This window comes from Lithohypha guttulata (assembly GCF_036872675.1).
Source record: "Lithohypha guttulata strain CCFEE 5908 chromosome Unknown scaffold_2, whole genome shotgun sequence".
Classification (NCBI taxonomy): domain Eukaryota; kingdom Fungi; phylum Ascomycota; class Eurotiomycetes; order Chaetothyriales; family Trichomeriaceae; genus Lithohypha; species Lithohypha guttulata.
In genome coordinates, this window is record NW_027042751.1 from 677,468 (window position 1) to 702,618 (window position 25,151).

General features: G+C 48.6%; 9 protein-coding genes across 9 annotated transcripts; 7 read left to right on the top strand and 2 right to left on the bottom strand.

Annotated features, from left to right (window-relative positions):
* Positions 1 to 547: 547 nt before the first annotated feature.
* SRC1 (inner nuclear membrane protein enriched at telomere/subtelomere region) lies at positions 548 to 2,747 on the top strand (the record flags this gene model as incomplete). Its single annotated transcript, XM_064896736.1, has 2 exons — positions 548 to 2,058; positions 2,150 to 2,747. 2 exons carry the CDS (start codon positions 548 to 550, stop codon positions 2,745 to 2,747), a joined length of 2,109 nt encoding a protein of 702 aa, XP_064755686.1.
* A 477-nt stretch (positions 2,748 to 3,224) lies between these two features.
* Positions 3,225 to 4,229, top strand: LTR64_002366 (uncharacterized protein; the record flags this gene model as incomplete). The annotated part of the gene is made up of 2 exons (XM_064896737.1): positions 3,225 to 4,114; positions 4,163 to 4,229. 2 exons carry the CDS (start codon positions 3,225 to 3,227, stop codon positions 4,227 to 4,229), a joined length of 957 nt encoding a protein of 318 aa, XP_064755687.1.
* Positions 4,230 to 5,354: 1,125 nt separating this feature from the next.
* On the top strand, positions 5,355 to 6,430 carry PPG1 (putative serine/threonine protein phosphatase; the record flags this gene model as incomplete). Its single annotated transcript, XM_064896738.1, has 3 exons — positions 5,355 to 5,370; positions 5,418 to 5,651; positions 5,706 to 6,430. The coding sequence occupies 3 exons, from the start codon at positions 5,355 to 5,357 to the stop codon at positions 6,428 to 6,430; spliced, it is 975 nt and encodes a 324-aa protein (XP_064755688.1).
* Positions 6,431 to 6,524: 94 nt separating this feature from the next.
* RDI1 (rho GDP dissociation inhibitor) lies at positions 6,525 to 7,354 on the bottom strand (the record flags this gene model as incomplete). The annotated part of the gene is made up of 3 exons (XM_064896739.1): positions 6,525 to 6,917; positions 6,972 to 7,084; positions 7,273 to 7,354. The coding sequence occupies 3 exons, from the start codon at positions 7,352 to 7,354 to the stop codon at positions 6,525 to 6,527; spliced, it is 588 nt and encodes a 195-aa protein (XP_064755689.1).
* A 1,513-nt stretch (positions 7,355 to 8,867) lies between these two features.
* On the top strand, positions 8,868 to 9,920 carry LTR64_002369 (uncharacterized protein; the record flags this gene model as incomplete). The annotated part of the gene is made up of 3 exons (XM_064896740.1): positions 8,868 to 8,994; positions 9,039 to 9,837; positions 9,887 to 9,920. The coding sequence occupies 3 exons, from the start codon at positions 8,868 to 8,870 to the stop codon at positions 9,918 to 9,920; spliced, it is 960 nt and encodes a 319-aa protein (XP_064755690.1).
* Positions 9,921 to 12,039: 2,119 nt separating this feature from the next.
* Positions 12,040 to 13,458, bottom strand: LTR64_002370 (uncharacterized protein; the record flags this gene model as incomplete). Its single annotated transcript, XM_064896741.1, has 2 exons — positions 12,040 to 13,189; positions 13,391 to 13,458. 2 exons carry the CDS (start codon positions 13,456 to 13,458, stop codon positions 12,040 to 12,042), a joined length of 1,218 nt encoding a protein of 405 aa, XP_064755691.1.
* Positions 13,459 to 13,874: 416 nt separating this feature from the next.
* LTR64_002371 (uncharacterized protein) lies at positions 13,875 to 14,780 on the top strand (the record flags this gene model as incomplete). The annotated part of the gene is made up of 3 exons (XM_064896742.1): positions 13,875 to 14,274; positions 14,333 to 14,619; positions 14,673 to 14,780. The coding sequence occupies 3 exons, from the start codon at positions 13,875 to 13,877 to the stop codon at positions 14,778 to 14,780; spliced, it is 795 nt and encodes a 264-aa protein (XP_064755692.1).
* Positions 14,781 to 19,498: 4,718 nt separating this feature from the next.
* LTR64_002372 (uncharacterized protein) lies at positions 19,499 to 21,163 on the top strand (the record flags this gene model as incomplete). Its single annotated transcript, XM_064896743.1, has 2 exons — positions 19,499 to 20,663; positions 20,715 to 21,163. 2 exons carry the CDS (start codon positions 19,499 to 19,501, stop codon positions 21,161 to 21,163), a joined length of 1,614 nt encoding a protein of 537 aa, XP_064755693.1.
* Positions 21,164 to 21,958: 795 nt separating this feature from the next.
* On the top strand, positions 21,959 to 25,036 carry LTR64_002373 (uncharacterized protein; the record flags this gene model as incomplete). Its single annotated transcript, XM_064896744.1, has 1 exon — positions 21,959 to 25,036. The coding sequence occupies one exon, from the start codon at positions 21,959 to 21,961 to the stop codon at positions 25,034 to 25,036; it is 3,078 nt and encodes a 1,025-aa protein (XP_064755694.1).
* Positions 25,037 to 25,151: the final 115 nt, after the last annotated feature.

The window sequence follows — 25,151 nt, forward strand, 5'->3', positions numbered from 1 at the left end:
ATATTAATTGTCGCAGCTTGTGCACTTTGCGTTCTCTCTCTCCGTTTGGATCCTGCCTACTCGAGGCTGTATTTGTACATGTGCTTGTATACTATACCAAATTTTATTTAGAGTTCAATCACATATGCTTAACATTTCAGAGCATTGTGATGCCTGAACAGTCTCCTGGCGAGGAAATTTTCATCTTCTGCGTCCACACGATGCTTTGTTGCTACTAGTTGTCGTGAATACAAACTGCATGGGTGAAACGAACAAGACTGAGAATCATTGTTGGTGCCTCGAGAGACAGGCTGCAGCAGGCGACAGCCGAGTGAAATCGAATATGTACCAATTTCAGGGTTTCCGTTCAGTGCTCGTGTCGTCACATGCCGCTAAAGTGATTTCTTTTGTTTACCTGCCGAGTTCAAGTTGTGACCCTGCAACCATATTTGCCTTACAGAAAGTGTTGCGATGCGCCTCCTGTAGCAGTTTCTTACCTTTCAACTTAGCTCCTTGTTCTTGTGTCTTTCTCACCTTGCGACGATCGCGATAGACTTTTTTGGCTACCATGGCTGACGACGAATTGTATTATTTGCAACCAGGATTCGACCTGAACACCTTGACTATCCCAAGACTCAGGCAGATACTGGTGGCGCACGACATTAATTATCCTTCTTCAGCGAAGAAAAGTGATCTAGTTAGCATCGTGACCCGAGATTTACTCCCACAATCGCGAAAACTCCTTCGCGAACGCGATAGAGTACGAAGGACCAGTAGAGGCATCACGGATGTGCCCAGCAGCCAGGAAGGTAGCACAGTAGACGACTATGAGGATGAACGAGAGCAGATGCCACTACCTGCGCCTAAGACGCCCAGGAGTCGGAAGAGCAAGAGTCAGCTCGTCCAAGAAGAGGTAGAAGCAACGCCCAAAACATCCCGAAGGTCAAAGACACCCAGCACGCGAAGGAGTACGAATACGCCTGCCATATCTGAAGCAGAGACAACCGAGACTGAGCAGGAAAGAGCACCGAGGTCAGTGAAGAGGACAAGGAAGAGTATGCCTGCACCAGATCCTGCCGTGAAAACCCCAGGTGTGCGATTGCAAGATGCTACAGACACACGCAGAGCTTTGGAAGCCGATGAGAGTCCTTTCACTCAGGACAATCCATTTCAGTCGGGCTCCAGTCCACCATCGGATTCGAGACGTGTACCCTCGAGTTCGCGTACCAGAAGATCGCTAGGCACCTCTAAAACAAGAAAGAGCACCAGCCGCAGAAGAACCTCACCCACAACCATCAAACGAGAATCGATTGAGTTCCCAGTCTCGCATCTTAGTACGGGCGTTGACGGGGTCGAGACCACCGAGGAGTTTACAGAGGATGCAAGGCAGGAGTTGAGTCAAGAGATGGCTGCCGATCGCAAACTTGTAAAGGCTCGAACGAAAGATGTGAAGAAACTGCAAAAACGGCCTCCTTCTACGGCTGCAAAAGCCGCACCTTGGACTGTACTTGTAACAGTGCTGAGTGCGGTTGCGGCCTGGTATCGCCAGGAGAAGGTTGCTGTAGGGTATTGTGGCGTCGGCCAACCACAATGGTCCCTGGCAAACGTCGAGGCTATTCCTTCATGGCTCCACGAAAACTTTCAACCAGAATGCGAACCTTGTCCTCAGCACGCGTCCTGCTATCAGGACATGAAAGCGCAGTGTGACCACGACTTTGTACTGAGACAACATCCTCTGAGCTTCAATGGTCTGATACCATTCCCTCCTACCTGCGAGCCAGATAGTGAGAAGGAACGAAGAATTCACTCTGTCGCCGATAGAGCTACTGAACTACTTCGAGATCGAAGAGCGACATATGAATGTGGCGGTGATCTCTCAACAACCACTTCTGGCACAACGTCTGCTAGCAGCGTAACTGTTGTTTCTCCAGCCAAGCTTGAAATTTCAGAAGAAGCTCTCAAGGAAACACTGTCTAAGCAGAAGCGTAAAGGCATGTCCAATGACGAGTTTGAGGATCTCTGGAACAGCGCCTTGACGGAAATCAAAGCTCGCAACGAAATTGAGGTAACCCATGACAAGTAAGTATCCCTATTCCCCAGCCACAACCTCTTTCTCGGTCCTCGAAAAACATCTCAAGCGAATCACTAACTAACAACAGCCCCGACATAGATCCGGACGAACTCTCCTCTCAAGCAACAGCTTCGCCAACCTCCCATTTACATGCGCCATCCGACGATCCGCCATCAGAGCCCTGGCAGCAAATCGAATCCCTATTTTCCTTTTAATCACGATCGTGTCCGGCGCCTTTTATGCGTACCGACGTCTACTGCAATTCCAGGCTGCGAAAACCCAGACTCCACAGCTTGTGGAAATGACACTCGATCGACTTGCCACTCAAGCTGCGCTACATGAAGATGGCAGGGTGTCCGAGGCCTACCTCGCTGTCGGACAATTACGTGACGACGTGTTACGGAACGTTTTCAGTCGCGCTGAAAGAGAACGTACCTGGGAACGAGTAAGGAAAGTAGTCGAGGCCAACAGCAATGTCCGAGCCGCAACGAGAGAAGGCAAAACCGGCGAATGGAGCAGAGTATGGGAGTGGATAGGTCCTGTCAACTTCGTGCCTGGTCTCGAAGGCAGGAAGAGTGGAGGTTTGATTGGAAGTTCTCCTGCTACTGCTTCTAGGGAAGGCACGCCGCCAGTTACTAATGGAAGAGTTACGGATCGAGAGTTCAGGAAGTGGGATGAGGGAAGGGCGATATATTGAAGGAGAGTCTTCCTTGTAATTGCTTTTACTTCTTTTGATGTGATACCCGTGTAATAATACTTGATCGTCTTACTACCTTCGGTCGATGTTCTCCAACAACTTGAAGCTGAAAGTGGTCGAGTGGTGAGCACGTGACACAGGGATTCGTGATTTGGTCGTTCCTTCCCGGACTTGCTGCTTGACAGCATTAGATATTTCGACATGCGCAAGAAAACAGGGTTAAACGATTCGCAGTCCCTGTCGACTGCGGGAGTGAAAAGACGAAAAGATTTTCTTTGCATGCTATCCAGCTTTGAAGACGTGCATTATGCTTGCTTGCAAAAAAGGTTCATGGAGAAGTACCTGACCTCGGTTGAGGAAATGTACTTTGTACCTACCATCGGCGAAGCACCGTATATGCCGTTCTCATTGCTGAGCAAGCTATTAGTACAGTAGGAGTATGTCTCTACTAATGTACTACATTTCTGCACCAGAAGCATGAGCATCAGCACGAATGACCATGTCGACAAACCCAATCTGAGACTCATTGATAACCCATGGTTCCAAAAATGCCGTCCTTTCGTGGTAGGAGGTTGCTCTGGCATGATATCGACGTGCATCATACAGCCCTTGGATCTTCTCAAGGTACGACTACAGCTGTTCGGTGAGGGTTCCAGTGGCGGACCGAAGCCTACTCCGGTCGCATTGGCTAGGACTATCGTTGCTCAAGATGGGGTTGTGGGCTTGTATAATGGTCTATCTGCGGGTCTCTTGCGACAGCTTGTGTATGGTACGGCACGTCTGGGGTTGTTCTTCACCTTTGAAGATACGCTGAAGCAGAGGGCGGAGGCAAGTGGGACATCGTATGGATTTGGACAGCGGGCTTTTGCTGGACTTGCCGCGGGAGGTTTGGCTGCTTTCATTGGTAATCCGGTCGAGGTGGTGCTGATTAGGATGCAGTCAGACACCTTGAAGCCACCGGCTCAACAGATGAGATATCGGTCTGCGTTCCATGCGCTGTCTCAGGTGGCTAGAGTTGAAGGTATTCGAGGGCTGTGGACAGGCTCATATCCGACCATCGTCAGAGCAATGGCGACGAACTTCGGGCAGCTAGCTTTCTTTTCAGAGACAAAGAATCAGCTATCCCGACACACAAGTCTCTCGGAACAGAGCAATAGTGTGATAGCATCTGGTGTTGCGGGGTTCTTCGCTTCGTTCTTTTCATTACCATTCGACTTCGTCAAGACGCGGCTTCAAAGACAGACTAAGACCGACGCTGTACAGTATCGCGGTCTGGTTGATTGCTTCGTGCGTGTAGCGCGACAAGAGGGACTTCTTCGATTCTATCGTGGATTTGGAACCTATCTGTTGAGGATAGCGCCTCATACGTAAGTGTGTGATCCTCTTATACGTTATCAGAGCTGATGGTTGTGTAGTATGATCACCTTGATTATCGCAGATCGTATCAATTCGTTGCTTCGACAGCGAGAAGACGGAAACTGAATAGATCGACCCGTTTCAGCGGATGAAGTGTCAAATAGACTGTATATTGGATAGGTAGCAAACATTTGCCCTACAACTACTATGAACAGTCCGGTTAGTGTAGTTGTAGTGGTCAACACGTCTGAGTCATGTATAGTAGGAGTCGTCGTCGGTATAACATTGGCTACTCCTCCTATAATCAAGAGTATCAGCCTGTGGCTAAGAGAATGCATGTCTCAGAAGATCGCAGGTTCGAGTCCTGCACTGGACGTTTTTTTTGCTCGTTCCTTGATGTTCGTGTCGGCTACTGGTAAGGACGTCGTCGTGGAGGATCAACCATGGACGAATGCCCTGACCTTGCTGACAGCGAAGTAAGAGCTCGGAATCGGAGTCAAATGCTGGTTAAATTATATCGGTTGGTAGTAACTTGCACGACTGGCACGATGACAGTAATACCGGCTGATTGGCGCGCATAGTTAGGACAAATAACCCTTCTGTATCGCTTGTTGTTCATGCTGCCGCTTCATTGTAGCTGTATATATTCAATCTACCATCCTTGTCATCATTGTAAACCATAGTACGACGTCCGGTCTTGCTCCACGGCCACCTCGTCTTTTATGAATACTTATAAAGAAGATTAGAGCCAGTGTATTTCTTTCGCCGAGGTAGCGATAGTGCGGCGTCGAGTAGGTCTCTCTCTCGTCTCATGCTGGTTTGTTCCTGGCTTGCGTCTGCATTGCTACAGGTTTTCTCCATAGAGGACTGCCAACGAATGTTCTCAAAAAACAGTTCTACAGTCCACCATTTTTGAGAGGCGTATAAGAAACTTGGTCCACACCATTCCTTTTTGGGCAGCATCGGGCTTGCAGCCGCCGCATATAGAAACTCAAAGAGCTGGCCAGGAACGGGTCAGCCTAGTAGACAGTAGCAACGGCGACCATGGCTGCCAGTTGCTACAGTAAAGTACATTGAGGTACAGTCTCAAATCGTTCAAGCAACGGTAGTCAAGCCGACAATGCTGTACGTGCAACAACAAGCAGTGTAATGCGGCACTTGCCACTGCGACCTCGTCTCTTTCCTCTTTCTTGAGCGTTCACCAGCGCACAACTTTTTCAAATTCCTCGTGCGAGCTGGCTGCATGCTGCTATGCCTGGTCTACCCTGTACGTGATTAGTTACGCTGCAGAACTTCAAATACTGATATGTACAGCGAGTATTGACCTCGACCAATGCATCGAACAACTTTACCGAAAACAGCTTCTCGCTGAGTCGCTCATCGAGGCAATATGCGCCAAAGCCAAAGAATTGCTGATGAAAGAGAGCAATGTCGTACATATATCTGCACCCGTTACTGTCGTCGGCGACATTCACGGCCAGTTCTTTGACATGCTAGAGATCTTCAAGATCGGTGGCTACTGTCCTGATACAAATTACCTGTTTTTAGGTAAGTACCTCGCCACTGAGTGTCGTGGCACTGGACTGACACACAGCATTACAGGCGATTATGTCGATCGAGGCCTCTTCAGCGTCGAAACCATTTCTTTACTCGTTTGTTTGAAGTTACGATACCCCCAACGCGTGCATTTGATTCGAGGCAACCATGAGTCTCGAGGCGTTACACAATCATATGGCTTTTATACGGAATGTGCCCGAAAGTACGGTAATGCCAACGTCTGGCACTATTTCACCGACATGTTCGACTTCCTGACCTTGAGTGTGGTCATCAACGATCAGATCTTTTGTGTACATGGAGGACTAAGTCCAAGTATACATTCGGTGGACCAGATAAAGATCATTGATCGATTCAGAGAGATACCACATGAAGGACCCATGGCTGATCTAGTATGGTCGGATCCAGATCCAGAAAGAGACGAGTTCAGTCTATCTCCAAGAGGAGCAGGATATACATTTGGAGGAGATGTGGTCAAGAAGTTCTTGCAGGTCAACAGCATGTCACACATCCTTCGGGCACATCAGCTTTGTCAAGAAGGTTACCAGATCTTATACGATGACAGGCTTAGTACTGTGTGGAGCGCGCCAAATTACTGCTATAGATGTGGTAATCTAGCATCGGTATTGGAAGTTAGTGATGCTGGCGATCGGTTCTTCAACATCTTTGATGCAGCACCAGAGAACGACATGCATCGAGAACAACAGCAGATGCAACAGCAACAACAGCAAGGAAAGGATGGCATGAATCCGATCGCTGACTACTTTCTGTGAAGGGAAGAAGTGGTCGAAGCCCAAATGCTGAACGCTGGATGCTGAAATAAAGGCCAATCCATGCCTAACCTATCGTGTCCTTGCCGACACCTGCTCATTTCCAATCTTTAGCGATCTCAAAAGACCAGTCGAATCTCAAGTGCTCCACGTTATCATCGTCCATGAATCTGCTCACAGCATCGTACTTGCCTCTTACCAGCATTCCACTTGGCGCCTCTTCAGGGCTAAATGTCTTGCTGTGGACTGGCTTATCGGTTGTGCTCGGTGGAAAACTACCAATCATCTCTTGGTCCTTGCCGACAGGAAGGCCTTTTCGCTTGACCTGCTGAACATATTTCAGGCCTGAAAGGACTTCGTGCTGGACGACAAAATCGGCTTTCATGCGATACGTTGCGCCTTCCTTGATAATGAAAGGTTTCGACTTGAGCTGTTGAAGGGCGCCAGGTGTGGAAAGATCGATTACAATGTCGGGACGGCCATCGACAAGCTATTGATATATCAGTCGGTGCCTGTGTGTATCGAACTGGCTGTGTGGACTCACCAAAGCCAGTTTCTTGATAATGCATTTTCGTGGGTCACTAGGATCTGATATAGATTCACCAGTCCCCAAACCTAGAGAAGCCTTCCATCTGTTCATGGCATCATCGTCCTTGTCTAAGTAGATAGAGTTAGTGGTATTCTCCCACGATGCAATCAACTAAACACGGCCAATCTTGAGGTCATCGTGAGAGCAATATTGAAACATTCATGATCACGTTAAGTGGTCTTCATGAAAATAGTAATGATTCGGTGTATTTTAGTCAATTTTCAAAGTCCATGTGTGCCACACAGTCACGACCTACCTAGTTGATGATATTCATCCATCGTCTTCTTCTCACCGACCTTGAAGCCGGGAGTCTGGTCGGGTTGTACTTCGTCCGCCATGGCTGCTTCGCTGTGCTTCGATGGTTCTATTCGTCAAATTGCGTATTCTTATGAGGTCGTAAGGAGCGTCGTGAGATACTAGCAGAAAAACAAATTGTATATTTGTAGACAATGTCTCAGCTGAAGTTGTGCTTGGACAGAGGGGCAAGGCTGAAATGAGTGTATCTACAAAAGGTCGGTGTAAGCAGAACTGTGTGGGGCAGCTGGGAAGAAGCCGCCCGAATTAGGGCTTGGCAATTGAGACGCGTCTTTAAGAACTGGTGACAAGCTCGCGTCAAGCGCAATTGCTCGAGAACCACCAAGACCGGCTTCAGATGGCTGATTACTGTACCTGTTGATATTTCTGCTCGTAGCTAGATTCGCAAAACTCTCCCGGCGTCAATGATGGCCGCCGCTTTTATCAACAGGATATTCAGCCCAACCATTTCTGGCTGGGTTCCTCGTACCATTTTTTAGATTATCGAGAAGCAATGCTCGATCTAATTTCCAACTTCATTGTCGTAAGCTCATCGTAATTCTGCATGAGACAGGATGCTAGGTGGCTAGACGCATGCCATGACCTTCGGTCTCTGGTGATAACCACTGGATGTCTTCACTCAAGCACGTCTATTGATATACCTCGATAGCATGACCTAACGAGGACTCTGCAGTGCGGACATGCCCAAGAAGTGATTAAATCAGCAAATATGAGCTATCCAGAATCAGGAGTATTTGAGCCAATAAGAGCTTTGTTAGTTCACTCGCCAGCCATGCTTCCCGCCATCTTGTTCGTGAAATTAGTGGAAGCTTTTCGTCCCCAGACTTCGCTACACCCAGCAAGGTCTCTTGTGTACCTACAGCTACATCATTTCGTGTCGCAGCTTCCTTTGCGAACTTGCATAATCGCTACTCGTGTAGTTTCTTCTTGTCTATCATTTTTTTGCCTTTTAGTCCCCTCTTCAATCAGTGGTGGTCCATCCCTGCGCGTCAAGAAGCTTATCCTTGTCCACGGTCACGTCACTGCAAACCGCATCGGCGCGACATCATCGTCACCCATCTGCTCTTCACCACCAAGAATCCTTTGCGATAAATCGCGTTTCATTACACTCTACATACAACACCATGTCGCGCACATTACCCGAAAAGAGAAATCCTCTCATCGCGTCGGATTCTGACGGCGCACCTACCCGTACGATTGGTCGCAATAGCGCGTAGATAACAAGCTGATTCAAGATAGACGAAGAACTGCTCGAGCGCAGACGACTAGGACGTACTAGGCTATCAGTGAAGCCAGGTCTGGTCGGAACCACCAATGCGACACAAAAGGAAAACCTTGGTCCAGTCGAGTACGCGCATCTACGAGCACCTCTGCCTGAAGACCTGTCTGCATCAGAAATCTTTGCGCCTCAAGAGGGACAGCCACATCCACAAACATATTTTCTGATGGTGCGCAACCTCGAAGCATAATAATGTGATCGCGACTAACGTGTTAATATAGAGGCGTAGCAAGGATGGCTTTGTTTCGGCCACCGGCATGTTCAAAATCGCGTTCCCGTGGGCCAAGCATGCAGAAGAAAGAGCAGAGCGCGAATACCTCAAGTCGCTTGAAAGCACGAGCCACGATGATGTCGCCGGCAATGTTTGGGTCTCACCAGAATCTGGTATGCACACGTTTGTAATAGAAGGACGACACTAACATTTACAGCATTGGAACTTGCCGAAGATTATGGGCTTGAACACTGGATACGCGCTCTTCTAGACCCTGCTGACATTCAGTCGAGCCCTACGAGCGCTCGAAAGAACATTTCCGAGCCTCCCAAATTCGAGCTTTCAGCTTCACTCAAGGAGAACGTCAAATTATCACCACCTGCCTCACTCGGCAAGCGTGGCCGCGGCGCACGATCCTCATCTCCAATGAAAGCCACTCCTCAGCGAGTCAAGGCCTCACCACGGAAACGGCAGACGAAGAAGGAGAAAGAGGCCAATACTGCTTATGCGAACGCGGCAAGTGCAAGCTTACAGTCTGCGCTGGACGATGCCGCTAGTGTTGCTGAAGCGACGCCTGCACCAGAATCCGTTGTGAACGATACAGAACACACCAACTCAGAACTGGACGGAGAAATTCCAGCTCCAGAATCACCAGTAGATGAGTCTAAAGTTCGAGTCGAGGTCGATCAAGAGGTCGAAGTCAATGGCGATACCGAAGTCACCCATACGAACGTCACAGTAGAAATGCCTGCGAGCCTACCGGAGCTTTCGATACCGCAAGACACTGAATCTATGCTACGTCAAGCAAAAGAAATGGTTGAGAAGGCGAAGGAGCTAGAAAGTTCACCAAGACCGTCGAGATCAAAGAGGAAGATTGAAGAGGTCGAGCCTTCAGATGTGGATGCTGAACTACCTGTACAGCCGACAAAGAGGGCGAAATTACTGGAGGAGAAGTTGAAGCGAGAGAAGGTCAGGACGAGGGCAGTTTTTGGAGTGGCTGCCTCTTTGGCTGTGGCGTAAGTTCACTCTATCCTATCAGAAAGCCAAACACTAACACACAGACAGCGCCGCCATTCCATTCTTTCAGACGTTTTTCTAATGCTTCATATAATACCTGGTGCGCGTTTAGGAGGATTTACTAGGGTTGCTTTCTGTACTGAAAATAGGTTGTCGCAGTCAAGACAGAAGATTTTCGTATTTCGAAGTCAATCAGAAGATGGGCTCAAGCAGGCGAACATTGCGAATCTGCTCGCGCCACGTTACTATGCTACCTTTCGCCTCACTTCAAGCTCGTCAATAAACACAGTCAATGTTCAAAGCTATTATTCTCCGAAACCAAACAATATCTTAGAACCGAGCGTCATGTTCCAGTCATCTTGGATGCCACGAGTCCGATTCATCTCTACTTTCGCCGCGATTATGTCCTTCTGAAGCAATGCCCAACAATCTCACGCGCGCACTTGGGATCCTTCCCAGATCGTGGGCTCATCCACACGCTCGGCGTAAGTTTCGCCACAAAACCGCCCGTAACTCATTTGCTACCTCCCCTCCCCTCTCCTCTCTTCTTCTCTCCTATTCTCCCTGTCCCTAACCTCAACCCTCACTCCTTGCCCCTTCCTTTCCTCAAACCTCCCCTTCCTCCCAGACTCCCCCCGATATGCCTCCCTCCCAGCCACTTTACCGATAATCTTCCCCTTTCTCTGCTCGGCTTTCTGCTGATAATAATCTGCTGCTTCTGTTTCGATCACGTTGGAGGTGAGGCGTTTACCCAGGAGACGCATGATGGCGCCGACGAGGGGGAAGCCGTTTTCGCGGGTGTATTGTGTGCCTGTGTAGGGTTGGGAGTTGCGCATGGTGAGATGGTTGGAGGGAAGAAGTGGTCAGGTGAGGCGTGTTAGATTACTAAATTCAAGTTGGCTAGTATTCGCAGTAGCGACCAGGCTGAGCTTGGGCGATGCAGCAGTAATAATCTCGTAGTACCTGTATAGTAGAGTGGTAGCACTTGAGTATATCAAAACATTTGACACGATAAGCACGTCCGTAGCAGAACTCGCTTCTCCTCCTTGAGCATAGGTCTGTCTGTACGAGTACGATGGTTAGTGCCACAAACAGCCAAATAAGCGAGTCGTAGCCCTGCAGAAGCTGTGGAGTGCGTACTACATCGCGATAGCAGTGCTAGAGTACATCCAAGGTACGACGATGCTCAATGTGGGAAATGGTGATTGCACTAAGGGTGAATTACGAACGTCAAAGACCCTAATAAGTTGCGGTCTCTGTCCTTGGTTTCCTCGTCGTGTCGCTGCTGAGTTTTACTCAACCTGTTCACTTCACGTGCTGCGGCAGTATGTTCTCGATAATTTGGTTGCATGTGTCAGGTAACCAAAGCCTTGAGGTGCATCATATTGGACGAAGCAAGACTTGGCATGGCTGGAAAGGAAGCAGATGAGAAAAAGGTGATCTTGCGAGAGGTAATGGTAATTTACGGACTTCGTGGCAGGAATAAAGTCGAAGTGGTTATAATCTCTAAACATAATATAAGAACAAACGATGAACTCAAAAGCAAAACATGATGTTCTCGGTACGCTCCTAATACTGTTCACATGCTGCTGAATAAAATTGCTCGCTTTTGAAGTTTGGTAAATTGGCACTAATCCAACAATTTCTTGTGCGGACAATGATCAACCTGTGACAACTATGCCCGCCCCCAAGAATCAGCAGTCGCATCTACCCAGATCTCAACTGAGATCTCGCAACCCAGAGTTCGCACGAATTTTTTCTCTGTGAGTCCCTGAAACTGGCGGGAATCCACAGACACTAACCAGAGCTACGGTAAACCAAAAGTCGGTAGCGGATTGAAGCCGTAAGATCAGACTGTTCTGCCTGCTCCGCCCTAAAATCAGCGTCCTTGCCAGCTTTCGGACGGGTGACAAGGACTCCGTAGGAGAAGAGCTGATCTCGATATGCAAATTCAAGACGACGATGTGATTATCGCTTAGTCCTCTTCCACCCAATCCACCGCGCCTATAAATTAACTGGCGTGCTTTACTCCACCCAAAGATTTGTGTTCAGGCTGAACAGAATTTCAGATCGCATTTCGGCTGCTCAGGTGGTCGGATCTTAAGTGTCGGCCGTGCAAGCTGACAGGGAGCACGTTTAAGCGTGTTCGTTTCTTCCATAAACACGATGTTGCATTTGGCAACATCATGTGTATTAAAGCACTAGGTCTTGTGTCGCTTGACCATACCAAGGACCACACTGATATCGTCCAATTTACCACCTTCAGCAGCAAGACCTTCATCAACAGCTCGGGACATGTAGGGACTGCCAGCGTATGGATCTAAGGCAATCTCTCTCGCCGCGTTCATTATCGTTCTTGCAACGTAGACGATGCCATCTTCTGCCTCCTTTTCATTGGCCTTCCACTTCTTCATTGCATGACCAATCCATTCGGTGATCTCCTCTTCCCAAAGATTATCAGTGACACCATCGGAGAGACATAGGACAATATCGCCCTCCTCAACGTCCACTCTGTCCATGAAAGAATTTTTTGTAGGAGTGTCGGGGCTATTCGTCCCCAATTGTCTCGGGCAATCAAACCAATGCCAGTCCTCTTTACTCTTGTAGATCATGCTCTCATTCCTCGGCCTAATAACCATGATTGCGCAGTCACCCAAACTTGTGGCCAGTACTACTGGCTCGTCAGGACTTTTGTGATGAAGAAGCGCTGAACTTGCTGTAGTAGTGCCCATGATCTCATTCTCTTTGCCGAAATTTGTAACGTCCTTGGTTCGACTGAACGCATTCTCAAGATATTTGACCGTATCGAGTTCATCGAGTGAAGGTGTACGTCCATCACTTTCGGCCTTCTCGGGATTTCGGAAGGCTTTCTCAGCTTCTGCTGCCCAATAGTGCGCAATCAAACGGCTCCAAAGTGCAGCATGCCCACGTTCTTTCTGAGCCCAAGCACCCACACCATCGTTCACAGCCAGAAAGTTCTGGCCATCTATGATTATGGCATCATCGCCGTTCGTGATTCCTCTCAGCAACTGACCGTCAACCTCAGCTTGTCGTAACCTCGGACGGTTATGAGTGGTCAACGGATCAGAAAAGGAACCAGAGGGATAGGACACGAACGGAGGAGGAAACGGTCTTGTGGGTCGTTTCGCAAAGATTGAGTACGCAGTATCGAGGTACCAGGGTGACCGCTGAGGTAGTTTAGGAAGAGGCGAGTCTTTTGGCTCGGTATTGCGACCTTCTGAGATCAGATGTCTACGGGCATTTGCACGACTTGAAGAGTAGCGGAGGGATCGCTTGAAAAAGGATGTTTGCAACGACGCTACATGCTTAGGCAGATAAGAATGGTTCATACTGCGAGAGCAGTCATACTGATTGTGCAAAGCTACAGCATAACGAAATGCTTAAAGAGCCAAAGAATAGGTGAGGAGCATGTGTTTGTCAAATCGAAGAGATAAGATTAGGGTTCAGAACAATAAGCGATCGTAGCGCGTGCCCAGAAGCTGTTCTTTTGGTATGGGTAAGCAGGAGCGACCCTAGCGCCTGAATACTCACACCTCGCCTGTGTTTTTTGAACAACCAAACAGCTCCGACTGTCCCTTGACATTGAGTAACGAGTCCATGGCGACTGACGTCTCAGCTTACCAGACATCAAATACATACCGAATTTCGGCTGCTAGGAAACGTCTGCAAATACTAGCACGTCTGCCTGTCGTAGCCTCCGGCTAGTCTGCTGGTGCTGTAGCTGGAGCTTAGTAGCAGCCATCCGCAGAGCGAGCACGAACGCCACTTATTGAGTCAGGCTTCTTCAGAGGAGTTTGCCAACTTGATCGATGTTTTCTTTGCTGGCCGACAATGAGTCTTAACCACAGAAGGCACACTTAACGAAGTTGTTCCATATAGAGGAAGTTCACAAAAATAGGATTTACTGCATTCAAGTTCAACATACCCAACAATTCCAGCCTCATGTTTCGACGCAAAACATCATTCTTTCACGTACTCATAAAACACTAGGCACGACATTCAAGGAGTCTCAGGGATGGCCAGCATAGATACTGTGCCTTCGCCTGGGCTAGAAAATACAACCGTGAACACTTCCCTCCTCGATCTCCCATATGAGATCCGCGAAATGATCTTTCAACAAGTCTATGGTCATCGAGTGGTGATATATCTGCGCGTGCACAATGCCAGTGCTCCATCTTCTCAGCAAGCGTACTGGAGAAAGAGAGCTCGCATGGATTGGCGAAACTATATTGATTGGAAGGACCCCTGCCCGCAGCTACTTCTTGTCAACAAACAGGTTTACTCTGAGGCACTGGAGGCTCTGGTGCATGCGAGCGTATTGGACCTATGGGGCGCGACTCAGATAGGCCAAAAGACTGCAATTCCTGCGCACATCGCTGAACATATAAGAAATGTTTCTGTCTCATTCGATCGATGTAAGTGGCTCAATATGCCTTTGCATCAGACCATAGAGTGCTAACATGTTTCACGCAGTGCCGGATCTGATGAACGTGTTGCCAAGCTTCAACAGCTTGGAAGCACTATTCATCGATAGCTACAACTTGTCAGCTCAGGACTTTGCAACGGGATTCCGCTCCTTACAGAGACGACGAGACCACGGTGTTAACCTGGTGAACCAAATCGAGTCACCCACCAAGGCATTACGTTCCCGTGATGCCCTTTGGATGGTGTTAGCCGATGTGCTTCTTCACCAGGGTCCTTCAGCAGATGAAAATGCGGCACCAGTCAAGGTCTATGTACGTTCTATCACCTACGAAGAGGTCAGTGATTGTACCAGACGAAATCTGTATATATGTGCTGACGCAGCCATCAGGAAGTCGTATTGCGCGTTACGGACAGCAAGACCCCGACTGAGAGGGTTGTTGGGATTGTACCCAGGTTTGAGTACAAATTCCCTCAGAGTAAGGCAAAGGGATCGTGAATAGAAGATTTTTAGCTCGAACACGGTCTCCAGAGAATCATCTGCAATTATCCTGCTCAGCAACGATGTCGCAAGAAGAGTCTTAAGGCCCTGGCTTCCTCCTATATATTGTTCTCCGACTTACTTGGCCTGGACTCTCTTTCTTTGCGTGATGTTATTCTCTCAAGTGAACTGTGGCCCCACAGGTGTACTCAATACTGATATCAAATTGTACTACAGCACGTTACGCTGAGCACTGGGCTGACAGCTGTTAGCTCGCATAGAGCTAGCTCAGAGGCCAAAGACAGCACCTAGATCCTCTACATGCATTTCACTTCCGCTTTCTTCCACCTCAGAAAACAGATTTCACAATGGACAACATGCCACACACCAGACCTATGCGAATAATCTTGCGCACTCGAGAACAATATGAGTGGGATTCCGTGGATATTATCGAACAATGCTTCAATCTCTCCCAGCTACAGATTGGAGAGGACTACTTCTGGCACCTTGTCCCCGAGACAGACTCGCCCGTCGTGCATATCGTTCTCGATGTTTTGCCCAGCGCGCACCCTCAAGTTGATCTAAATCGTATTGAGCACACGATGTACAAGGTATACAAACGTGCGGACTTGTCAGTCCGATGCTATTTCGTTGGGTGCTGCTAATGGATCGTCAGCACTGGCTCTCCTCGGCCAGTCGAAATGGACTTACTACGTCGTCGCTGTGCGGCACTGAAATGGGGTTGCTAGGCACGTTAGTCGGATGAGTTAGGTGCCGATTGTCCTGTACATTGTGGACAGTCGCCTGTCACGTCTGTGTCTTGAACATCCAACAAGAGTGAGAGATCCTTCATGTTGCCTGACGGAGGAACACAAGGTTTGTGGTTGGGCCTAGCATTTGCCGTGGCACAGCGAAGGTATATGCCGTGTACATTGTGCTTGAGGGTACGGCCACAATCTCGATACGTGGTTATCCTAATCTCACACATGGCTTTTGATCTCCATGCAGACGTGGTTTATCCGGAATGCGAACTGGAGCCTGACTGACAGATTGTACGAAAGAAGGAATAAAATCTTTGGCAACAAGAAGATAAATATACGGCATGGTCGTCGTTTGTGCTCATTGTTGTGACTGAGGTTGTTCGTTGGTCAACTTGAATCATCTGCTGAGATGCTCCTGAGCAGAGTCTTCAGAGCAGAAGAAACAAGCGGGATGGGGCGAACCAAGCATCATTTCACTTCGAAGACACAGCCTAGCTCGCGCTGCTGTACCTCATTGAAGTGAACTTTTGATATCCTTGAATTCTTTCTCAAAGTCACTTTCCGGAACGATCTTTCGAGTTTCGAATTACATGATATCGAAATCCTTGGCAGAACAAAAACAAAGGTTTCTCACCTTGCAGTCAAATACAGCTTCCGACAAACGCAGTTGGTAAAGCGCTCTCCATCGACGAGGAGTGTGGTGGTCGACATGGTCCTCAAGGAGTGTATGGTATTTTTACTATTCAAAGTTTAAACACGACAGTGCTCAACTTACTTTGTGGTGACCGTTCAGTGTCTCTCCGTTAGCACTGGCCTGCGGCTTCCTCACGAGTTCTGGCAAGTCCCAAAAATGTGGCCAAACTGTATCGTACTCGGCGTGTTCTCCTTTTAGGATGTGACGGAGGTGAATGCCCCACACTATGTAGCAATACGCACCTAAAGTATCGTTAGCATGTGTTGGTTCGGGTGGCTTCTTGTTGTCAAAGTGACTCTCCGTACCGTAACCTGTAAAGATATGCCACCAGCCGTGAAGTTCGAGTAAGACACCCCAAGGTAAACCCAACTCGCGCCGCCATGACCTTAGAACACCACAATACTTATTGTCCAGCCCCCAGAGCGCGAAGCCTCCTAAGAATACGCCGACGCCCCAGACTACCAGGACCCACATGTCCTGCAGAATCCTAAGATCTCTCTGGTTGACTCGTTCTTGTTCCTCTCTTGACATCACTGGCAGACCTTGCTTCGCTTTCCGTGCCCTGTCAGGCTCAAGGCTGTGCCTCCAACTTGGCCTCAAGGATATCTCCATTTGGTATACGCTGCGGAACACGAGCCATACCGTCATAGCTGCGTAGATGTTTTGATGAAAAGTAGGATCCTGCAGATAGTGGTAATAGACAGTGATAGCAGCACAGAACACAACGCTGCCAGCTGCCAGAAGTCTTCGGAACTGACTGGATCGGTCGTAAGACAAATTCGCGTATATCATGAGGCAGGTGGTGTAGATCATGTTAAGCTCGTCCACCAATTGCCAGGGGTACTTCAATGTTGTATGGAACATGAAACTTCCGAATCCGACGAGGAAGTACCCATAGTAGCCGACCTCGAAGACTTTATCATGACCATTCTTGCGACAGCTCTTTACACCTTGCCAGGCACAATACCAAAACATAAGGTTCGTCAAGGTGTTTATGATCTCCGCAGAGTAGTAGGTGGCATAGTAGTCCTGTCAATGTCTGAGCTGAGCAACTTAGAATCTCTCGTGATCAATACCTCTTCGCACCATTGCAACGTCGAAGTCACAGGAGACCAGAAGCCGGTCTGATCAGGAGGAGGGTAGGGCCATGAAGGCAACCACGATGGCATGCTGAGTTGTCCCTATATGACATTCAAATGCTCATTCGCAAAAGAAGAGAGGCGAACATTGTGCGAAGAAGTATGACTCCTTGTTGACTATAAATGGATTCTAGGTAGACCAGCTATCACAACGGCGGAATGTCGCTGGAGGCAGGTGACAGTATAAATTTGGTAGTCATTTTGCTCCTTCAGAAACCGCGTTTGGGACGCAGAATGCACCGGAGTCAAAGTTGTGACGCGTTGCGTCACCCTGGAGAGCTTGATGAGCTTCGCTTCGGGGCTTTGACCCACCGAGCAAGCCTGCTGCTCCTACTAACACGTGCTTTTCGTGGTTGGTACCAGACTGCGATTAATCGTCTGCTTCATTGTACCAAGAGACCTCTAGAACTCGCACCATTGACTCTTGAACGGAAGTTCCAGAACTATGGCATTGCCCAATGCTGCGCTACAGAAGGTCCGTACAAGTCACTGCAATAGAGAAAATCACTGACTATTTTGCCAGTTGCTCGAGGAAGTGCAAGTTCAGTCTATACAATCCCAACAGCAGATCGCTCAGACACAAGCCGAAATCAATGCTCGAAAACGCGAGACAAGGTTGAACCAATTGACCTCCACTGAGATTAGCTCACTGCCTAAAGACAACCCTGTGTACGAAGGCGTCGGCAAGATGTGAGTCGATTCTTTGTATTATTCCTCTCAGACTTGCGCTGACACAAGGAGGTTCGTCGCGGTCCCTATCAGTACCTTGAACAAACGCCTTGCCGGTGAATCTTCCACGCTGAAAAAGGATATCAGTGATCTGGAGAAAAAGCTTCACTACCAGGAGACCACTTTTAAGAACAGCAGACAGCACATCGAGAAGTTGTTACAGAGTGGCGCTAGGTGAACACCATATCGAGCACGCTAAACAAGCTTTGTCTTCAACTTCGAATACTTAATGCAGCAGTATGTGCACACTATCGTTGACAAGAGACAGAGCCTCAATACGTTTCACCATCCAAACCAAAGTTGTGTCCTAAGGCCGCACATTTTCGTCAGTGGAGCGAAAAAGCGACCGCAAGGTGGACCGCAACAGTTCCCTGCCACTTCCCACCGGTTGGGCAGTAGCGGCTTCAAGACGTCGTAGCGGAATTGTTACTCGTAGACTGCTATGGCTCTTTATCCTCGTCGTGTCCAAAACAGCCTCATCCGAAACGAATGCTACATACCTGAAGTGGCCTTCTGGTAATCAGCGTTGTCTGAATCAAGTGCTATACGATAAATCGGGACTTTTGAATGGAGCAACAGTACTTGACGATTTGCTTGGTGACAAAAGTGCTTCTTTCAATTGCAGCTAATGCCGAGGGTACACTAGGCTCGCGTCGCGACAATGTATCGGCCTTCTCATTGGCTTCTTCACGACCTGGCCTGTACTGCGAGCCAATAAAAGAACCAGAGCATATCCTTTTCGAATGGACCTGCCGACTCAAGCTGTGTTCTTGTATGCAAAAGTCTGCGACTTTCGCATTATGGTCGTGCCTGGATCACCAAGTCAGATGCTATCGTTATATATTGGACGTTGTGACCTTCTCAGAAGACACTATCGCACGACTCATGACAACTTCTGCCTGCTTAAACCACCCTCTTCAGCTCGCACACAGGCTGCTGGAAGAGATATGAACATGTTCGACGTGACTATCTCGTGTCCTGATCATTGTCCTTTCAATTCTAGAGCTGTCACGATCTCGCTTAGAGCTCGCTAATGGAACTATAGGTGGGGCCAACGTGCGTGAAACAGCCCGAATACACTTGAAAGAGGGGCCAGTTCCCGATAGTCATTGGATTCATTCTATCGCTTGTTCGACCGCTGAGATGCACGGATTTAGTCCATGTTTCGTGTATTTTTAAGGCAGCAGCCACTTTCTCAGTCCAGTCATGACTTGTTCTTAAGCAGGGCGCAATCGTTTCTCACTCGATCTCGCTTCTAGTTTCATGGCTCATTTGTTCGCGGAACTTGAACCAGCATCGAAGCAGGCACAACGGGTTCAAGTTGCCCCCGTGTGCTAGACGTTCTGGGTTAGATCCACCAGAGATCGTCATCTACAAAGTCCTGAGTCAGCAACTACAAGCAGAATTATAGCCATGCCTCCAAGAGGTCGCCTTGCTGAGCCTGCCATACGTTACGAATATTGTACCGATGACGATGAAAGCTACTACGAAGAGTTGCCGACCGCTTCGAGGCCGGTAAAGAGAAGCTCAAGCAGGTTAAGGGTCGAGTTTGACGATTCCCACCGACAGCCCTCGCCTGTCCGACGAGTGAAACGCCAATCAGTTCACCACCACCACTCTTATGCTGCTCCGTTGTCGGCAACCGATCCAGCCGACAACATCATAATAGAGAATCACCTCAATCTGCCGCCTCAGCCACGACCACGAGCTTCTAGCACCGGAGCAGCCCCACATCCCAACTTGATCTACGTCCAAGGACCACCACGAGAACCGAGTCGCGAAAGAGTCAAGCACTACCATCATCACAAGCACTATGACTCGGAAGAGTCAAGCGACGATGGCGGTAGCTACAAGTCGTCTCACCGAAGACGAAGACGATCCAGTCATCGCGATGAGGGCCAGCTGCCTGCAGAAGTCCTGAGGAAGCTGGCAAAGCTTGAGCTGATCGAACAGCAGAACGAGAGTCTTTCGCCTGCAACGGCCGAGAAACTCGCGCGTTTGAAAATGCTGGAAGAGCAGCGGAAGAGGGAGGAATATTCGCCCGCAACTGCTGAGAAGCTAGCGAGGCTCAAGGCACTAGAGGAAAAGAAGAATAGAGACGAAGAGGAGGCTGCGCTACGTGCTCGCATTGAAGATCGAGAGAGGAAAGAAAAGCTTCGAGAGGAACAACTTCTCCTCAGGTATCAAGAGAGGCAGCGACAGGAAGAAGATGATCAAAGAAGAATTCTTGCTGAAGCTGAAGCCAAACGTACGAGGAAAGAGGTTGAGGCCAAGGCCGAAGCTGACAGGCTGTTAGCTCGTCAGAAGGAGAAGGAAGCTAAGGAAAAGGCGGAGAGATTGAGGATCATAGCTGAAGAGAAAGCCAGGAGCGACAAGGAGAGAAAAGAAGCAGAGGAAGAGCGCAAACGTATACTTTTGGAAGAGGAGCTGCGACGAAAGAAAGAGAAGGAAGAAGCAGAAGTGTTACGGAAACGTATCCTAGCTGAAGAAGTTGAGAGAAAGAAGAAGGAGAAGGAGAAAGCTGAAAAGGAAGAAGAAGAGTTTCAACAGAAGGTGAAGGAAAAGTTCATGAGAGCTGGTAAGTTTGCACATTGCACAGTGTTTGAGTTGGTGACTGACATGTTTCAAGGTTACTCGCCAGATTATATCGAGGACATTCTCGACGAGAAGAAAAAGTCAAGTTCTTTGGCTCGAGTGGGCTCGAAGAGCCGCAGGCGCGAGAATCAACTTGCTCTCGAGGTTTCGCGCCCAACATATATTCGAGTCCAGGTCCGTCATCTAAGCGAAGACACTCTGGACTACTATGGCCTACCATGGGAGTACGACGAGAATGATCGTCGATATATTTTGATTAAGGAATACATTGGTCACGATTTCCAGCAGGAGCTTTTCGAGCATACGAGGAAACTCAGGGTCAAGAAGCAGAAGTTACTCATTACCGATGGGTACGTGAAAGATACTGTCACCACTTTGAAGCCCAAGGACGTGTACAAGGATAGCAGATCTGACGAGATGTTCGTCGTACGGCGGAAAAGTGTGAGCAAGAGTCCTTCGAGGAGGAGCTGGATGTTTACATAAATTCAGTCAAATTGTCTGAGAAGTCCAGTAGCAATATGATCTATGACTTCATTACCTGAGCTTCGTGCTTGTTTGGTCACAGCTGGATGTTCCTCAGGCAGTCGCTACCAGCTTCTACGAACCCAGAACAGTTTACCTGCGCAGCTATGAGTGCACCTTCGAACTTGGTCTGCCAGCTGTCATCCTGTCTATCTTACAAGAGCGAAATTCGTAATACGCGTCTTCTTGTCGTGCAGCATCCAAGTCTAGCTAAGCATTCGCTTGTCAATGAGACTATCCAGTTACCTCCAACTTCCGGACCTGCCAAGTTATGCAAGGGGGGTGATCTCGAGGAATGCCAGTGAACAGGGTCAGTCGATTATGACCTTTGTAGGAGCGCGAAGAACACATTGGTGTCAAGTACTACTCCAGACGATCTCTCGTATTATCAAATTGCCATTTACAAAGAGACAACAGGACTGCAGAGGAATTAACGCCCAAAAGTAAGGACAAATCAAGCTCTGGGGAAGCCCCATACACCACACCGACCTAGCCGGGTGGTGGATTCGTTTTGCTGACTGAAGAACAACTTGCATTTTATGAAAAGAGTAATGATGGGATCGGCCCGAGTTTCTGAAGTATATTGCAGCACAATGTTGATTTATCCTGTGCACACAAGCACGAGTTTTCCAGGGACCTCGTCACCGTGTCTCCAGATCGCACTCGCTTCTTCACATCAAAAATGTCCTAAGACATCGATAGTCTGACATACGGCTAGCATCTGAAGCACAACGCCAACTTCGGTTTACCATCAGTATGGCAAGCAGCGGCGATGGGCAGAAGCCCAATTTCTTCAAGCGACAATGGCAAAAGCTCGAGATAACACCGTTCTTTATCCTACTCGCCATTAAAGGTGGCCTTCCAGCCACAATTGCCTTAGCGGCATATCAATCCTATGAGTTCGCTGAAATATACACAACGCTTGGCTATATCATTGCGATTATGGCACAATTGAGTCTAGCAATTCAACCAAGAGCCAAGTTTGTTCAGTCGATGCTAATGAATGTATTTTTCATCTGCGTTGGCGCCGCAACCGCACTCCTGGAAATCCAATGTGTGATCGCTGCTAGGTCAACACCACCAGCAGGTGCCATGACTGGGCAGTCTAGTGCACCAGAAACTCCTGTATATGATGCATCGGCCTGTACAGTTGCAGCCGTCTGGTTGTTTGTCGAGATTTTCCTTGTCAACACTGTCAAAGCTGTACGGCCTCAGCTAACAATTTCCGTCATCCAATATTCAATATTTACCATCGTTGCTTCAGTCTATGCTCCAATGTTTCCAAATATGGCTGCGGGAATGTCGTTCGTAAGAAGATTACTCATCAGCTTCCTCACAGGACATGCTATAGGCACAGGGGTTTCTCTCTTCGTACTTCCTGTCACGTCTCGGGGCACAGTGTCAAAGCAGCTCGCTGGCTTGATGAATCTGCTCAAAGCCTGTATAGCGTCTCAGGGCGCCTATCTAGGCAGTCTATCTCATGACGGACAAGAGAACGAGAAAGAGAAGGCAGCTGCCGCAAAAGTGAGGTCAACATTGACAGCAGCTTCTGAGCTCCTAGGCAAGGTAAAACTCGAGTTGGGGTTCGCACGTAAAGAGATCGCCTTTGGAAAGTTGAGTCCTGAGCACTTTTCAGGAGTGTTCGAAAGAGTGAGGTCTATGTATCAGCCTGTCATGGGAATGTCCGCATTCCTGGAGATGGTACAGGCTGTAAGAGAACATCGGCTTTCCGCTGCCGACACGCCTGAAGCAGAAGACGCCCTGCAAGCTATACAGAAGTTGGAGATTGAAGAATGGAACGACGTCGTCAATTTAACAAAAGAATCTCATCTCGAGCACGAGAAAGTATTTTTTACAGGTCTTGAGCACGTCTCGCTCCAGCTTGAGCTTGTGAAGAGACCTAAGAGTGCCGAAGAACATAAGAATGGCGATCCTGAGAAAGATGGAGGAAGTACTCCTCGACCAGGAAGTGCTGGTTTTACCAAACATTTCGAGCAGCAGCTCCATCGATATCAACGACAGCGAAATGAGATCATCCAGGACTGGGCAGAACACAAGAACCTCGGTCTTCCACAGCGCTTTTGGCCAAGCTCAGGGGAGAAACCAACTTTGCAACGAGAAGAAACCAGAGTTATGAGAAGAAGACTAAACCAGCATCAATTATACTTGGTACTATTCCTCAACTTCCTGAGCTTCTCAACAGGCGAATCGATCCTGAACTTGGTCAAGTATGCTGACAGTCTGGTCGACGATGGCACAACGAAGAAGAACCGTTTCATCTGGCCTGGAATGCGTCGCATACACAAGCTGCTCATGGGTGGCCTGACAAGAAGTTCGCAAGATGAGACATTGACTGCAGATGTGAATGGTGGAGGAAACATTTACCTTGGTGATGGTTTCAACCAGAAGAAAGACCCGGAGCATCTTCCACCAACCGACATCTATGAAAACGTCACAGACCGCATTCGCATGGCATCAGGTATGCTGAAATCGGATGCAGCCAAATTTGGCTTTCGTGCTGCTTGTGCCGCGATGAGCATTGGTGTTGTCGGTTACCTACGTGCTACCAGGCCATTCTTCTTGCAGCAACGGGGACTATGGGCCTTGATCATGACTGCCATATCCATGGATCCTCATGCAGGTCAAGGAATATTCGGATTCGTAACCAGGATCGGTGGAACTGTCGTCGCCATGGTTGCATCTATGACAATCTGGTATATGTGTAACGAGAACCACGCTGGAATTCTGGTGGTCTTCGCCATTTACATGAGCTGCTGGACTCTTTTCATGATCAAGAAGCCGCAGTACGCTGTCGTGGCAATGATCTCATCGATAACTGTCATTCTCATCATCGGTTACGAGCTTCAGGTTGAACGTATCGGCATTCAAGTGGCTGAGTCGAACGGCCAGGAAGCATACGCCATTTACGTTCTTGCTCCTTACCGGTTAGCCACCGTCGTCATTGGAATAGGGGTTGCTTTTATCTGGACATACTTCCCATACCCAATCACCACTCATGGTGCCCTACGACAGGATGTAGGGGCGACGCTATACATCCTCGCCAATTTCTATTCATGTGTGCACACAACCCTCGAAGCCAGGCTAAAGATGGGTCCCGCTATTCACGATCTTGCTCCTAATCATCCTATCAATAAACTGGACAAGGCGCGGACTAAAACATTCGGCAAAGTGCTGTTAATGCTGACAGGGCTACGCAACCACAGCAACTTTGCGAGGTTTGAGCCACCGTTTGGAGGCCGCTTTCCTCGCGAGACCTACACAGAACTCACCAACAGCATACGAAATGTCTTCACCTACCTTGCGCTAATAACGTACTCATCACAGGCATACATACGTACCCCTCAGGGGTCTAACCAAGAAGAAATAGACGAAGAAAATGAATGGCTCGACGAATTTCGCAGCTTTGCAGCAGACACCAAAATCACCTCTCACGAAATTACCACTAACCTATGTCTCTTGTCCGCTGCAATCACGAACGAGCAGCCCTTACCACCATACTTACGCTCTCCTCGACCTTTTGCCACTGGTCCCAAGATGGACGGAGTCGATCCAAGCATACTAGGTGTACAGCATTTTGCTCACCCCTGCTACGCAGCATTCGCGGTAGGAGAAGTTGCGAGCGCATTCGTGACGGCAGAAATGGCGAAGATTACGAAACTGATCAAGCAGCTTGTTGGGGAGGTTGACTTCAGCTTTCACGTCGTAAAGACAACGGACGATGGGTCTAGTACGAGTAGCACGTTGTGGGGGAGTGACACGTCGCTGAAAGCGCCTAACGGTAATTCGAGTAGTAAGAAGTCGAAGGGCGAGTGAGATGCTGGAGAAAGAGGGAATAGTGCGATAGCTACTAGTATTGTGTGATTATGTAAAAGTTATGGTGGATGTATAGCGAGCATGTACTATATACTGTCTACTTGGAAAACCGAGA